The 12,261-nt window shown below is 49.0% G+C and overlaps 1 protein-coding gene across 2 annotated transcripts in view; it reads left to right on the forward strand.

Annotated features, from left to right (window-relative positions):
- ADCY2 (adenylate cyclase 2) overlaps nt 1-12,261 on the forward strand; it is a 455,060-nt gene that overhangs the window by 324,828 nt on the left and 117,971 nt on the right. For both annotated transcript variants that reach the window (XM_071207382.1, XM_058306528.1), the window contains exon 12: nt 3,427-3,507. In XM_071207382.1, coding sequence (XP_071063483.1) covers nt 3,427-3,507 — 81 coding nt within the window. The remainder of the gene's footprint in view (nt 1-3,426; nt 3,508-12,261) is intronic.

Consider the following 12,261-nt stretch of genomic DNA (forward strand, 5'->3'; position numbering starts at 1 on the left):
TTCATGCTCCTCTATCTTTTGGCACTAATTTTACCTTAACATTGGTCTGAATTAAAGTTTTTCTTATTGAAAACATTAAGATAACTAATGAAAACTCAAGTCAGCCTTCCCCTTCCCCACAGGGAGATCAATTTATTGGAAGTATCCATTGTTTCACAAGAACAAAAGAAAAAAAAATGCAAGGGCCAACATATTTTCTTGTAGAATATTTATTGTATCCAACTGAAAAATGAACAGGATTGGGAAGCAGATTTGGCTCAACAGATAGAGCATCTGCCTACCACATGGGAGGTCCACAGTTCAAACCCAGGGCCTCCTGACCCATGTGGTGAGCTGGCCCACGTGCAGTGCTGATGCGCACAAGGAGTTCCGTGGCTCACAGGGGTGTCCCTTGCATAGGGGAACCCCACGTGCAAGGACTGTGCTCTGTAAGGAGAGTCACCCATGCGAAAAAAGCACAGCCTGCCCAAGAGTGGCACCGCACACAAGGAGAGCTGACATGGCAAGATGATGCAACAAAAAGAGACACAGATTCCCAGTGCTGCTGACAAAAAAAAATGCAAGCAGACACAGAAAAACACACAGCAAATGGACACAGAGTGCAGACAACTGGGGGAGGGGCAAAGGGAAGGAGAGAGAAATAAATAAAAAATAAATCTAAATAAAAATAAACAGGATTAAATTTCTACCTGCCAAAATTTGGTAATAGTGCACATTATCCTAGAATCCTTCTATGTGACTTTATTTGTTGTAAACTGTTCTAATCTGTATGTTGTACAAAATCAGAAATTTTAACGTTGATATGTAACATTTATAGTCCTTATGTCATAAGGATAAGTGGATTTAGGGTATTACCTTTAAGTGACATGTGTCATATTAAAGAAAACTTCGTTTTAGGAATATTGTGGCCCCCATTGGATGCCTCGAGAATGTGTGCCTCTTCCGACATTCCAAGGCAATTCTAGGACTAACTGTTCGTTGAAGTTGCATGCTTTTCTGTGGCTATCTGATACTTCTTTTATCTCTCTCACCTTGGCCATAGTTATGCTTCAAGAGTCACTTTATTAAAATTACAGTGGGAAATGCATCCACCACTGAGCCCTCACACTCTATGGGGGCAGAGTCTTCTGGGATGAGAGCTGCCTGGAAGATAGTGATAATAGTTACCATTTTTCTGTGTGTAAGCACGTGGAAAATCTAATTTAATCCCCCCAGCATTACTCTGAGTGGGTGTTATTGCCATGATCGTTCCAGAAGGGAAGAAACTGAGGCACTGGGGTTTATGAGAATTGCCCTGAGCCTACCTGCTGGCAGGGGGGATGCCAGGATTTGTGTTCAGGCACAGTGACTCCCAAAGCCTGCATTCCTGACTGTCTCCTCTCCTGCCCACTCTACAGGAGCCTCTCCTATTTACCCCACTTTCCTCTTGGTCTTTGATAGCCTTGTGGCCTCATGGCAGCCTGAAGAGAGCATGGCTTTCAGGTCAGACTCATCCAGGGTTCCCTGGCACCTCCCAGCTTTGTCCCTTTGACTAAGTTATGAAAGCTCTCTGGGCCTCCAGCTTGACCCACAAGCTGGCCTCACAGTTCAGGACTGTTGTCCAGAAAATGATCAAATACAAACCATACATAATAAGGCGCAAAGGCTCCATGTGTCATGGTAACCACGTCGAGCACCACGTGGGTATTATCTAAACTAATCTGCAGAAGAGATTCATGAACAGGCACCATTTTAGCCCTGAGCATAAGACTGAAGACTTGCCATCTGCCTTCTTAAAACAGCTGGGAATTTGGTATGCTAAAACCTCTTCATTCATGGCTTAATATCTACAGATGCATAACATAATGTCATCCTGATTTTAGAACCAAGAGGGTCTGTCTTAGTCATCCAGGCTGCTATGACAAATACCACACAAGGAGTTGGCTTAAACAGCAAGCACTTGTTGGCTCACTGTTTCAGGAGCTAAAAGTCCAAAATCAAGGCATCAACAAGGCCATGCCTCCTGCCCGGAGTCGGCGGCATTCCAACACTGGCTGCCTCAGTCCTGGGCTCCTTGCCTCGCACTCCTGCCTCCCCTCACGTGGCTCTCTCTTTCCTTGGATTGGCTCTTCTGGTTTCCACTGACTTGTGGCTTCTTCCTCTGGCTTTCTCCCGACTTCTGGCTTCAGGTTTCTTCTCTTTATCAGGCCTCCTGGAATATGGATTAAGTAGGACCCTGATTCACTAACTAAAAACATCAACTTGGAAACATCCTATTCGCCATGGGCTCACACCCACAGGCCCGCAGGTGAAGATTCAGGGCATGTTTGTGTTGGGTGCAGATTCAACCAACCACACTGCCCTTGGCCTCTCTACACACGGCACAACCTGAAAGCTCAAATCCATAAAACTAGGATGATTGAATTAGAACATCCATCCACTCGTTAATGATAATTCTGTGAGACTGAATTACAGATAAATGGGACACTGCATAATTAGTGCTACAGTTATCCATAGCTAGAGGTGACTCTGAACTCAGAAAAGTGTTTTTATTCCAGATTAGAAGGCCTGTTCAATTAGCAATTTAAAACCAGAACACAGAGAAGCAAAGTGTTTTGTCCTGTGGGTAATTCAGAATCCTTGTACCCGTTTCTAAACACAGGATTGTTGGTGCAAGCTGGCAAGAGGCATGCTGTGCTTTAAGTCTTTGCAATATATATTTAACTTTTTAAAAATAGGTATTATTTCCATTTTATCCCTTTCTTCAATTTTATCCTTTTAATTGTCAAATTAAGAGAAGAAATTCTTATTATTTTGGTATTGTTTATTTATAAAGCTGAGGATTATTTGCTTCCAAGTGCAAGTAAGGGAACTCTTTTAAAGTGGCCTACAGATACAAGTGGCACTTTCTGAAAATGGCATTTTGGAAGACTGGAGAACATTTAATATATACAATTAAGCTTCAATATGCCTAAAAATAAGATTGTAGTTCTGTACATTCTTGAAAGCTGACTCAGGAAATCATGAGAAGTAACTGTCTTGTCAATCAAACCAAATCACATCCTTGCAGGGAAATTCCCCATGGCAGTGTGGTCTGTTATAAAATAAAATCCCAAAGCCAGCGAGTCAAAGGCTAATGCATCTCTTAGAAGAGAAAGTTCTCAAACCCAACTACATATCTTTCAGTGCTTTTTTGGTGCCTGGTATAATTTTACTCTGAGTGAATAGTACAGTGGCAGGTTGGCTGTACCACAATCTCTAGTCGATTTGCTCCATCCACAGAGTAGCTAATATTAATAGAGAAAAAGCTGCTTACAGAATGTTATTTCCTTTTTTCTCTTTTTACTCTAATGACAGAATTAGACAGAGGTTTTTGCATCATAGAAACAGGCTTAATATTGATTTTAGTAATAATAGTATTACCAATAATATTCCTTTTTCATGTAGAACCAAGTCACAAAAGAAAAGATTTGAAGAAGAATTGAATGAAAGGATGATTCAGGCAATTGATGGAATCAATGCTCAAAAGTGAGTACTTTCTAATCTCAAATTATCATTCATCTCTTATTTCAAACCCTATTAACTGAAAGTGTCATATTTTCCAAAAGTATTTCACCACAAACTCTGAAATATACTTATCATGATAAAGCCAATTTTCCTGAGATAATTCATTATTTTCACCTCCATTGTCCCTAATAATAGCTTTTGTTAATAGTGCTTCATCTTTTTCAAAATGTAATTCTTCCCTAGAAAATGTACTCTCTAAATAAATTGCTGATAAGCAACATGAGATATAAATGTAGAGAGAAAATCCCCAGCATTATATGATCAGGAAGTAATATTTTTTAAAAGATCAGAAGGGATCATATTATAGAAAATCTTTAACTTGTTTTATGTGACATTCAAAATGCATCTAATCCCCTTCAAGGTCAGAGAACGTGGAGATACTGCATTCTGAATCCTAGAAGAGGGGTCTTGAGTCTCAATTCATGAGGGGAAGTAGAAGGAAAACTGACTTCAATCTTATGAAGCAAAGAACGACTGTTGTAGCTTTAAATAGTCCAAGAGAAGGGGAAGAGGTTGGGGGAGCTAAAGAAGGTCGTGGCTTTCATGGCCTGGAAAGAATGATCACATTCATCAGCCTTGGAGGTCTTCTTAGTTATATACATCATAGCAGAACTTCTACAAGGCAAAAGGAAGCCAGTCCATAGATAATGCATTATGGTGCCTGGTATGCATTAGGCACTCAATAAGTGTTTGTTGGATTGTAATGAAAATATCACTAGGCCCAAATGAAAACCCTACATGGAAAAGTTCCCATCCTTATGAAAACCTGTTCAATTTTTATCACAAAAGCTGACTCATAAAAGTGTAAATGATTTCTACCTAGAATTCTCTGCCTGCAGAATTAAGTTAAAAGGCCACATTTATTAATAATATGCAGATTTGCAAAATGCACGCCTGTTATAGATTGTTCCTTCTAGGTATTTATTTTAGAAAATTGACAGAGTTTATGAAAGAACTACATGAGAGTGCCTATGTGTGTATGTATCTATTATGTATTTAGTGTGCTTGTGTATGTACATACATATCTAAAAGTATATTGGTTGGACACATGAGAGTGTCTAAGTGTGTACGTGTCTACTGTGTATGTAGTGTGCGTGTGAAGTACATATGTACCTATAAAGCATATTGATTGGACACATGAGAGTGTCTAAGTGTCTATGTGTCTACTATGTAATGTGTGTGTGTAAGTACATACGTATCTATAAATTATATTGTTTGGACACACTGAGAGTGTCTAAGTCTGTATGTATCTACTATGTATGTAGTGTGTGTGTGACATACATACATATCTATAAAGTATATTGATTGGACACATGACAGTGTCTAAGTGTGTATGTATCTACTATGTATGTAGTGTGTGTGTGTGTGTGTGTATAAGTACATACGTATCTATAAAGTCTATTGGCTAGACCAGAGTTGCAATTCAGATGCTGGCACGTTGAATTGACACCTGCCTAGAGGCCCTTCCTTTGCTTCAAATGGACGAAGCCAACCCACCTGTCCAAGAGCCCAGGCCACACCAGCAGGTGTCTGATAAATGCTCTACTTTTCAGAGCACCAAGGCCCCCACTGCAAGCAAGAGCCTCAGCTCTGGCCCACTTGAAATCTAGACACATCACCAAGAGGAGCGATGCCGAGACTCCACTGGCAGCTAATGCCTGAGGTGGAAACTGGTTTCATTTAATATAGGTGGAAAGATATGTTCATTCAGCTAGAGAAAATAGCAGCAAACACCCCATGAGGCACCAAAATAAAATGCAACATGGGAAGAAGAACTTCTATTTTCTGAGAAAGTTTTTTAATAATAAGAACCTATAAGATCAGCTTCAGTGTGTCTTCCTGCAGGATTCCTACCTTTTAAAACATTTTTGTATCTATCTTCTAGAGCATTCCTACTAAAGGAAATGTACAAAGTGACATCCTTGGCTTTGCTTTATTTTTGCCAAGGCAACTTTAGAATTGCTCTTTGCTTTGTATCATGTAGTATTCAAATGCATGTTTAGTTACCACCTTTGTGTTTTAGTTTTATTATAAAGTAATGGTTAACACTGGTGTAATTGTTTATGTTGTAACTACCCAGACAATTTCAGAAATCAAACAGGAAAAAAATGCTACACAGTACTGAAAAAACGAAGGGGAAAAAGTTTTTAAGGGGCCCCTTTATGCATCCATTTTATTAGCTTCAATCACATTTTGTTCGCCTTCCTCATTAGCTCCTCTTGTTTCTTTTATATATTGTTTTGCTGCTCTTCTTTGAGTTTCCACTTGAGGATTCGATAAGGACTCAGACTTGCTGTGCCATTTAGTTGTTTCCTGCTGGTGACAGAAAAGTTATATGTATGCAGATTTCCACCTATTCATTCACGTATCCACTTAAGCAGTTAATCAACGCTGAGCGGGTGCCAGGCGTTGGCAAGGCACTGGGCATGCCAAGACACAGGTGCAGCCTCTCCCGTCACAAGCCTCATCGTCTAAGGAAGGAGGAAGGCAGGGACCCCCGAGGGCTCGTGAGCGTCTGTGAAGAGGGAAGCGACTCGGAGGGAAAGCCCCAGCAGGGCCCTGCAGGGTCATGGGCCTTCTGGATGCCGTGACACCTGAGCTCAGTGTTGGAGGAAAGGAGAGTCCGAAAGAGAAACAGCAACCAGGGGGCACCAGCAGCCAGGGGCACCGGCAGCCAGGGGCAGCGGCAGTCAGGGGCAGCGGCAGTCAGGGGGCACCGGCAGTCAGGGGCAGCGGCAGTCAGGGGCAGCGGCAGCCAGGGGCAGCGGCAGCCAGGGGCACCGGCAGTCAGGGGCAGCGGCAGCCAGGGGCAGCGGCAGCCAGGGGGCACCGGCAGTCAGGGGCACCGGCAGCCAGGGGGCACCGGCAGCCAGGGGGCACCGGCAGTCAGGGGCAGCGGCAGCCAGGGGCAGCGGCAGGCAGGGGGCAGTGGCAGCCAGAGGGCAGCGGCAGGCAGGGGGCAGCGGCAGCCAGGGGCAGCGGCAGCCAGGGGCAGTGGCAGCCAGGGGCAGCGGCAGCCAGGGGGCACCGGCAGCCAGGGGCAGCGGCAGTCAGGGGCCTGCAGCAGCCGGGAGCTCGGGTAGCCAGGGGCAGTGGCAGCCAGAGGGCAGCGGCAGCCAGGGGCAGCGGCAGCCAGGGGCAGCGGCAGCCAGGGGGCACCGGCAGTCAGGGGCAGCGGCAGCCAGGGGCAGCGGCAGGCAGGGGGCAGTGGCAGCCAGAGGGCAGCGGCAGTCAGGGGGCAGCGGCAGTCAGGGGCAGCGGCAGCCAGGGGCAGCGGCAGTCAGGGGCCTGCAGCAGCCGGGAGCTCGGGTAGCCAGGGGCAGTGGCAGCCAGAGGGCAGCGGCAGGCAGGGGCAGCGGCAGTCAGGGGGCACCGGCAGCCAGGGGCAGCGGCAGCCAGGGGCAGCGGCAGCCAGGGGCAGCGGCAGGCAGGGGGCACGGGCAGGCAGGGGGCAGCGGCAGCCAGGGGCAGCGGCAGTCAGGGGCAGCGGCAGGCAGGGGCAGCGGCAGTCAGGGACAGCGGCAGTCAGGGGGCACCGGCAGTCAGGGGCAGCGGCAGCCAGGGGCAGCGGCAGCCAGGGGGCACGGGCAGGCAGGGGGCAGCGGCAGCCAGGGGGCAGCGGCAGGCAGGGGGCAGCGGCAGGCAGGGGGCACGGGCAGGCAGGGGGCAGCGGCAGGCAGGGGGCAGCGGCAGCCGGGAGCTCGGGCAGCCAGGGGGCAACGGCTGCCAGGGGGCAGCAGCAGGCAGGGGGCAGCGGCAGGCAGGGGGCAGCGGCAGGCAGGGGGCAACGGCTGCCAAAGGGCAGCGGCAGGCAGGGGGCAGCGGCAGCCAAGGGGCAGCGGCAGGCAGGGGGCAGCGGCAGGCAGGAGGCACCGGCAGTCAGGGGCAGCGGCAGCCAGGGGCAGCGGCAGCCAGGGGGCAGCGGCAGGCAGGGGGCAGCGGCAGGCAGGGGGCAGCGGCAGGCAGGGGGCAGCGGCAGGCAGGGGGCACGGGCAGGCAGGGGCAGCGGCAGGCAGGGGGCACGGGCAGGCAGGGGGCACGGGCAGCTAGGGGCAGCGGCAGGCAGGGGGCAGCGGCAGGCAGGGGGCACGGGCAGGCAGGGGGCAGCGGCAGGCAGGGGGCAGCGGCAGGCAGGGGGCAGCGGCAGGCAGGGGGCACGGGCAGGCAGGGGGCAGCGGCAGGCAGGGGGCAGCGGCAGGCAGGGGGCAGCGGCAGGCAGGGGGCAACGACTGCCAAGGGGCAGCGGCAGGCAGGGGGCAGCGGCAGGCAGGGGGCAGCGGCAGGCAGGGGGCACCGGCAGCCAGAGGGCAGCGGCAGGCAGGGGCAGCGGCAGGCAGGGGCACCGGCAGCCAGGGGGCACGGGCAGCTAGGGGCAGCGGCAGGCAGGGGCACCAGCGTGGCGCAGACGCGGAGGTCTGCTGGGGGCCCCTGTGAGAGGCTTGGCGGCTCGTGCCCCTGGACAGCGGCCCGGGGGCCGGCCTGCAGGGGTTGGGAGAAGCACCCTGGAAGGGTCCTGGGCCACGTGTGGGCTCGGCTCCATCCTGGCATCACAGCGGGGGGACCTGAGGCGGGGGTCCTGCGGACCCTGGTCAGAGACAGCCACACCCCAAGGAAGGGCCAGAGCCGGGGCAGGTGGGGGGACGGTGAGAGAGAAGCTGCCTCGGCACCCCCGGAGGCTTTGCGGGGGGCGCCATGAGCCGACCCCAGCCCTTCACCCCGCAGCGCGGTGGGTGTGGGGAGTTAGGCTGCCCCGGAGGGTGCGCTCTGTAGGGCCTGCCCGCAGGGACACGTGGCCTGTTCGGTCCCCCGAGCCTGTTAAATACACACACACCCGCAGCAGCCAAGAGGTAGGGGCGGGGTGGGGCGCTACACACCCCTGTTTGTGAAAGAGGAAAGCAGCTGGTGAGGTAAGGGAGAGTGGGCGAGGCCAGGCTTAAATGTGCAGGAGTGGATGGTAGTGAGGGAGCAAGTGGGTGCCAGGAAAGGGTGTCTCAGGATGGAGCCTCCGCACGGAGAGCCCCCCTTGACTGCAGCCGGGTCCGGAGAGCACTTTCCCGAATGTGACAAGCGGCCTGGGCGAGGGTTCCACCCAGGCCCCGCTCTCCAGGCCAGGCCCCTCCACCACGCCTAGCTAGGCTCAACCATTCCAGAATAATTCTCAGGAGCACGGGGGTGTACCTCTGCTCCACTCCTCGAGGCTGTTTAAAACTTCCTTCGTTGGCTCCTGGCCTAGTGAGAAACAGTCTAGCAGAAGTGAATGAGGAGCCCCAAGGCCGTTGCCTTCCTCCATGGCGCAAGCTCTACGGTCAGAAGAAACGTCCGACCACCATGAGCAGACACACAGGGCTCCCTCCACCCCACAGTCAGTGGACTACCAATTCCAGATAAAACAAACAAAACACTGCCCCTTATCAGCCCCATGGATCCTTCCCATTCCAAAACACAGGCATAGATGTCTGGATTTCCTCTAAGTCAGTGACAGGAGCTGAAGCCACCCCAAAGAATTCACGGAAATGGGTTGTATCTGTGGGATGAACATTCTCTGCTGAATTCTGAGGACAAGGTAAGAGGAATTCGGTCAGCTGTTTTAACAATGAAGAAGCCACAGGCAAACCCTAGTGGCTGTGGAAGAGAGAAGGCAGGGGAAGCATCTGGCTGGGATTCAGGCAGTGGGGGTGGACGGAGCAGGGTGCCAGGCAAGGGGGCAGAGGACGCCTGCCCTGGACTGGAGCACTTGCTGTGCACCTGAAGGACAGACAGGTATACCGACACCTAGATCTGGGAGAATGGGGGCACTGCCGTAAATGAGGAGCTAATTTTATTTCCACTTGATAAATTGCGCTCATTTCCAAGCTGATAGTATCCAGGAACATTTTTAAATTAGATTTTCTTTTCTCAATAAGGAGGAAAACGTTTTAAATAAGTTACCTGCATGCATTATACATAGTTCGATAGTCACTAATAAGAATGCAGGACTAAAAATGAGCATGGTTAAAATTTATTTTATTTTTGTCCCTTTTGGTATTAACCAACCTTCGATTCCTTCAATTTGTCTCATAAAACAGAACAATACCATGTTTCTAAAGCTCGCACAATAGTAAGAAACTCCAAAAAGTTTATTTTACTGAGACCTAAAGCTTACAACCTGGAATCAAAAAGTACTTTTATTGCTGCCACTTTTCACGGCGATCCTCCTGGAATCCAGGATCGGCCTCTCCGGCACAGCTGGAAGCGCACCGTCCCTCGTCCGGTGACCTGGGAGAGTCGAGCCAATAGTGACCTGCGTGCAGTGAGCCGGGGCACCGCAGGGCTCCCACGCAGCAGGCCCTCGGGCAGACTGCCCACTTCCCTCCTCCTGGGTTAACTTAAGGGATTGATTGGTCCTGGCCCATCATTTTAAACTTCATTCCCATTTCGACGCCTTCCTCTGAATCAGGGAGGTGGCTGTACTTCACTCGGCCTGTTTTCCCGGATCCTCAAAGACTTTCTCCCTTCACTTCCTAAATTTATCTCAGAATGTCAAAATTTGTAAAAATGCCACCAATGGATTGGAAAAGTGTTATATTTAAAGAATCAAGTAAATTAACAATTGTTTCCACATGTATGAATTTTTTTTGGAAATACACGTTAAACATAATTTTTTCTCTAATGTGCTAATCTAAATTCTCTGAATATATAGATAAAGGTGGTAGAGGTATAGGTGTAGGTAGCTATAGATATAACACAGGCATGCCTTGTTTTATTGCACTTTACTGCACTTAGCAGATACTGCATTTTTTACAAATTGAAAGTTAGTGGCAACTCTGCATCAAACAAGTCTACCAGCACCATTTTTCCAATAGCAGTGCTCACTTTGAGTCTCTGTCACGTTTTAATTAAGGTATGTACAATTTTTAGACATATGCTACTGAACACTTAATAGACCACAATGTAAGGTAAACATAACTTTTATATGCATGGGGAAACCATAAAATTCATGTGTCATGCTTTATTACGATACTAGTTTTATTGGGCTGGTCTGGAATGGAATATTTGATATCTCCAAAGTATGCCTGTGCAGATATATATATGTAGATGTAGCTATAGATGCAGATTTAGGTCTAAATATATATATATACACATATACTTGTATAAACATATATATATACTGGGGCTTATTATATTTTTTAATTATCCAAGTATTTATTTAAGAAAAATTAGTAAAATAGAAATATAAATTCCTTAATGACTTATGATTCATGCTAGTCAGTAGTGCGTTTTTTAATATATTTTTTGAAGTATATCATTCACAATGAACATACATAAACAATAAGTGTATAGTCATAGTTGTGAGCTTATAAAACAAACATGCATAATATCATAAAGGGATCCCGTACATCACCCCTCCACCAACACCTTGCATTCTTTTAAAACCTTTGCTACAAACTATACAAAAGCGTCATCAAAATATTACTACTGAGGAGATTACAGCAAGATGACGGCAGAGTAAGGAGCTCCTAGAGTCAGCTCCTGCTCCAGGGCAGTCAGCAAACACCCAGAGCTCTCTGGAGCTAGCTGATCACCTGTGTGGGGCCTCCAGGAGGCCAGAAGAGCATCCTGCCATGTCCTTGAAGGAGTAGAAGGAGGAGATGCCCGTATGCAGAGAAGACTTGTAAGTAGAGGCTCCACACCCTGGAGGCCAGTGCCCATCCTCCACTGGAGGCACAAGCTACCTCGGGAGCTGTTCCGTGGCTGGAATTGGAAGCTCCACTTCCCCAAAATGGGGAGGAAGAGATGGATGGGCACCAACTTCAGCTACTGATGAGTAAATTCAGTGGGCTATAGTATAATCCTGAGAAGAGCTAAGGTTTGAGCCTGTCCAGGTTAGAAAGAGGCCAGGAGCCGCCATTTTAACTCCATGTCTAGCACGAGGGGAAGCAGGGCGGACTGAGGATCCCAGGGCTAGTGGGGACCGGCTTCTTCCCATCCAGGTGAGACTGCAGGTCTAGCCTAGGCCCCAGTGCCACCTCCAGCAGGGAGGAAGCTGCGGGGACCTGTGCCAGCCTCTCTGAGAAATTGCCAGCTACGCTGCAGAGGCTGGTGATTGTCCTACTCTGGTGGCACGAGCTGCCCCAGGAGCTGTTCTGTGACAAGAATTAGAAGCAACATTTCCCAAAAACGGGGGAGGAGGAGGTGGGTTGCCTGCCAATTTCAGCTACTGATTGGTAGACTTGGATGGCTAAGGAATAACGCTGGGAACAGCTGGGGTATGAATTTGTCCAAGTCGGAAAGAGGCCGGTGGCCACCATTTTGACTCTGCCCCCAGCCTAAGGGGAAACCTGGCTGACCAAATATCACAGGGATGGTAGGAACTGGTTTCTTTTATCCGGATCAGCCTGCAGCCCTAGTCTAGACTTCAGTCCCACTCTGGCAGGAGGAGGCTGGCTAGCTCAGCACAAGTCCAGATGACATAAAGGAGTTGAAACAATGAATCATAAATGCTCAAACAAATCTCCTTAACAAATTCAGTGATATGGCTAAAGAGATTAAGGATATTAAGAAGACACTGGATGAGCACAAAGAAGAATTTGAAAGCATGCATAGAAAAATAGCAGAAGATAGAGTTCAGGTCCATGTCAGTTGACCCTACTTTGGAGTTTGTGTCTCTGTGTGATGGAGCTGGACTCAGATGTGATCTTTGTCCACAAGCCTCTCCTGTTACTTTTACCAGAACTG

This window comes from Dasypus novemcinctus, chromosome 2, assembly GCF_030445035.2.
Source record: "Dasypus novemcinctus isolate mDasNov1 chromosome 2, mDasNov1.1.hap2, whole genome shotgun sequence".
Taxonomy (NCBI): Eukaryota; Metazoa; Chordata; class Mammalia; order Cingulata; family Dasypodidae; genus Dasypus; species Dasypus novemcinctus.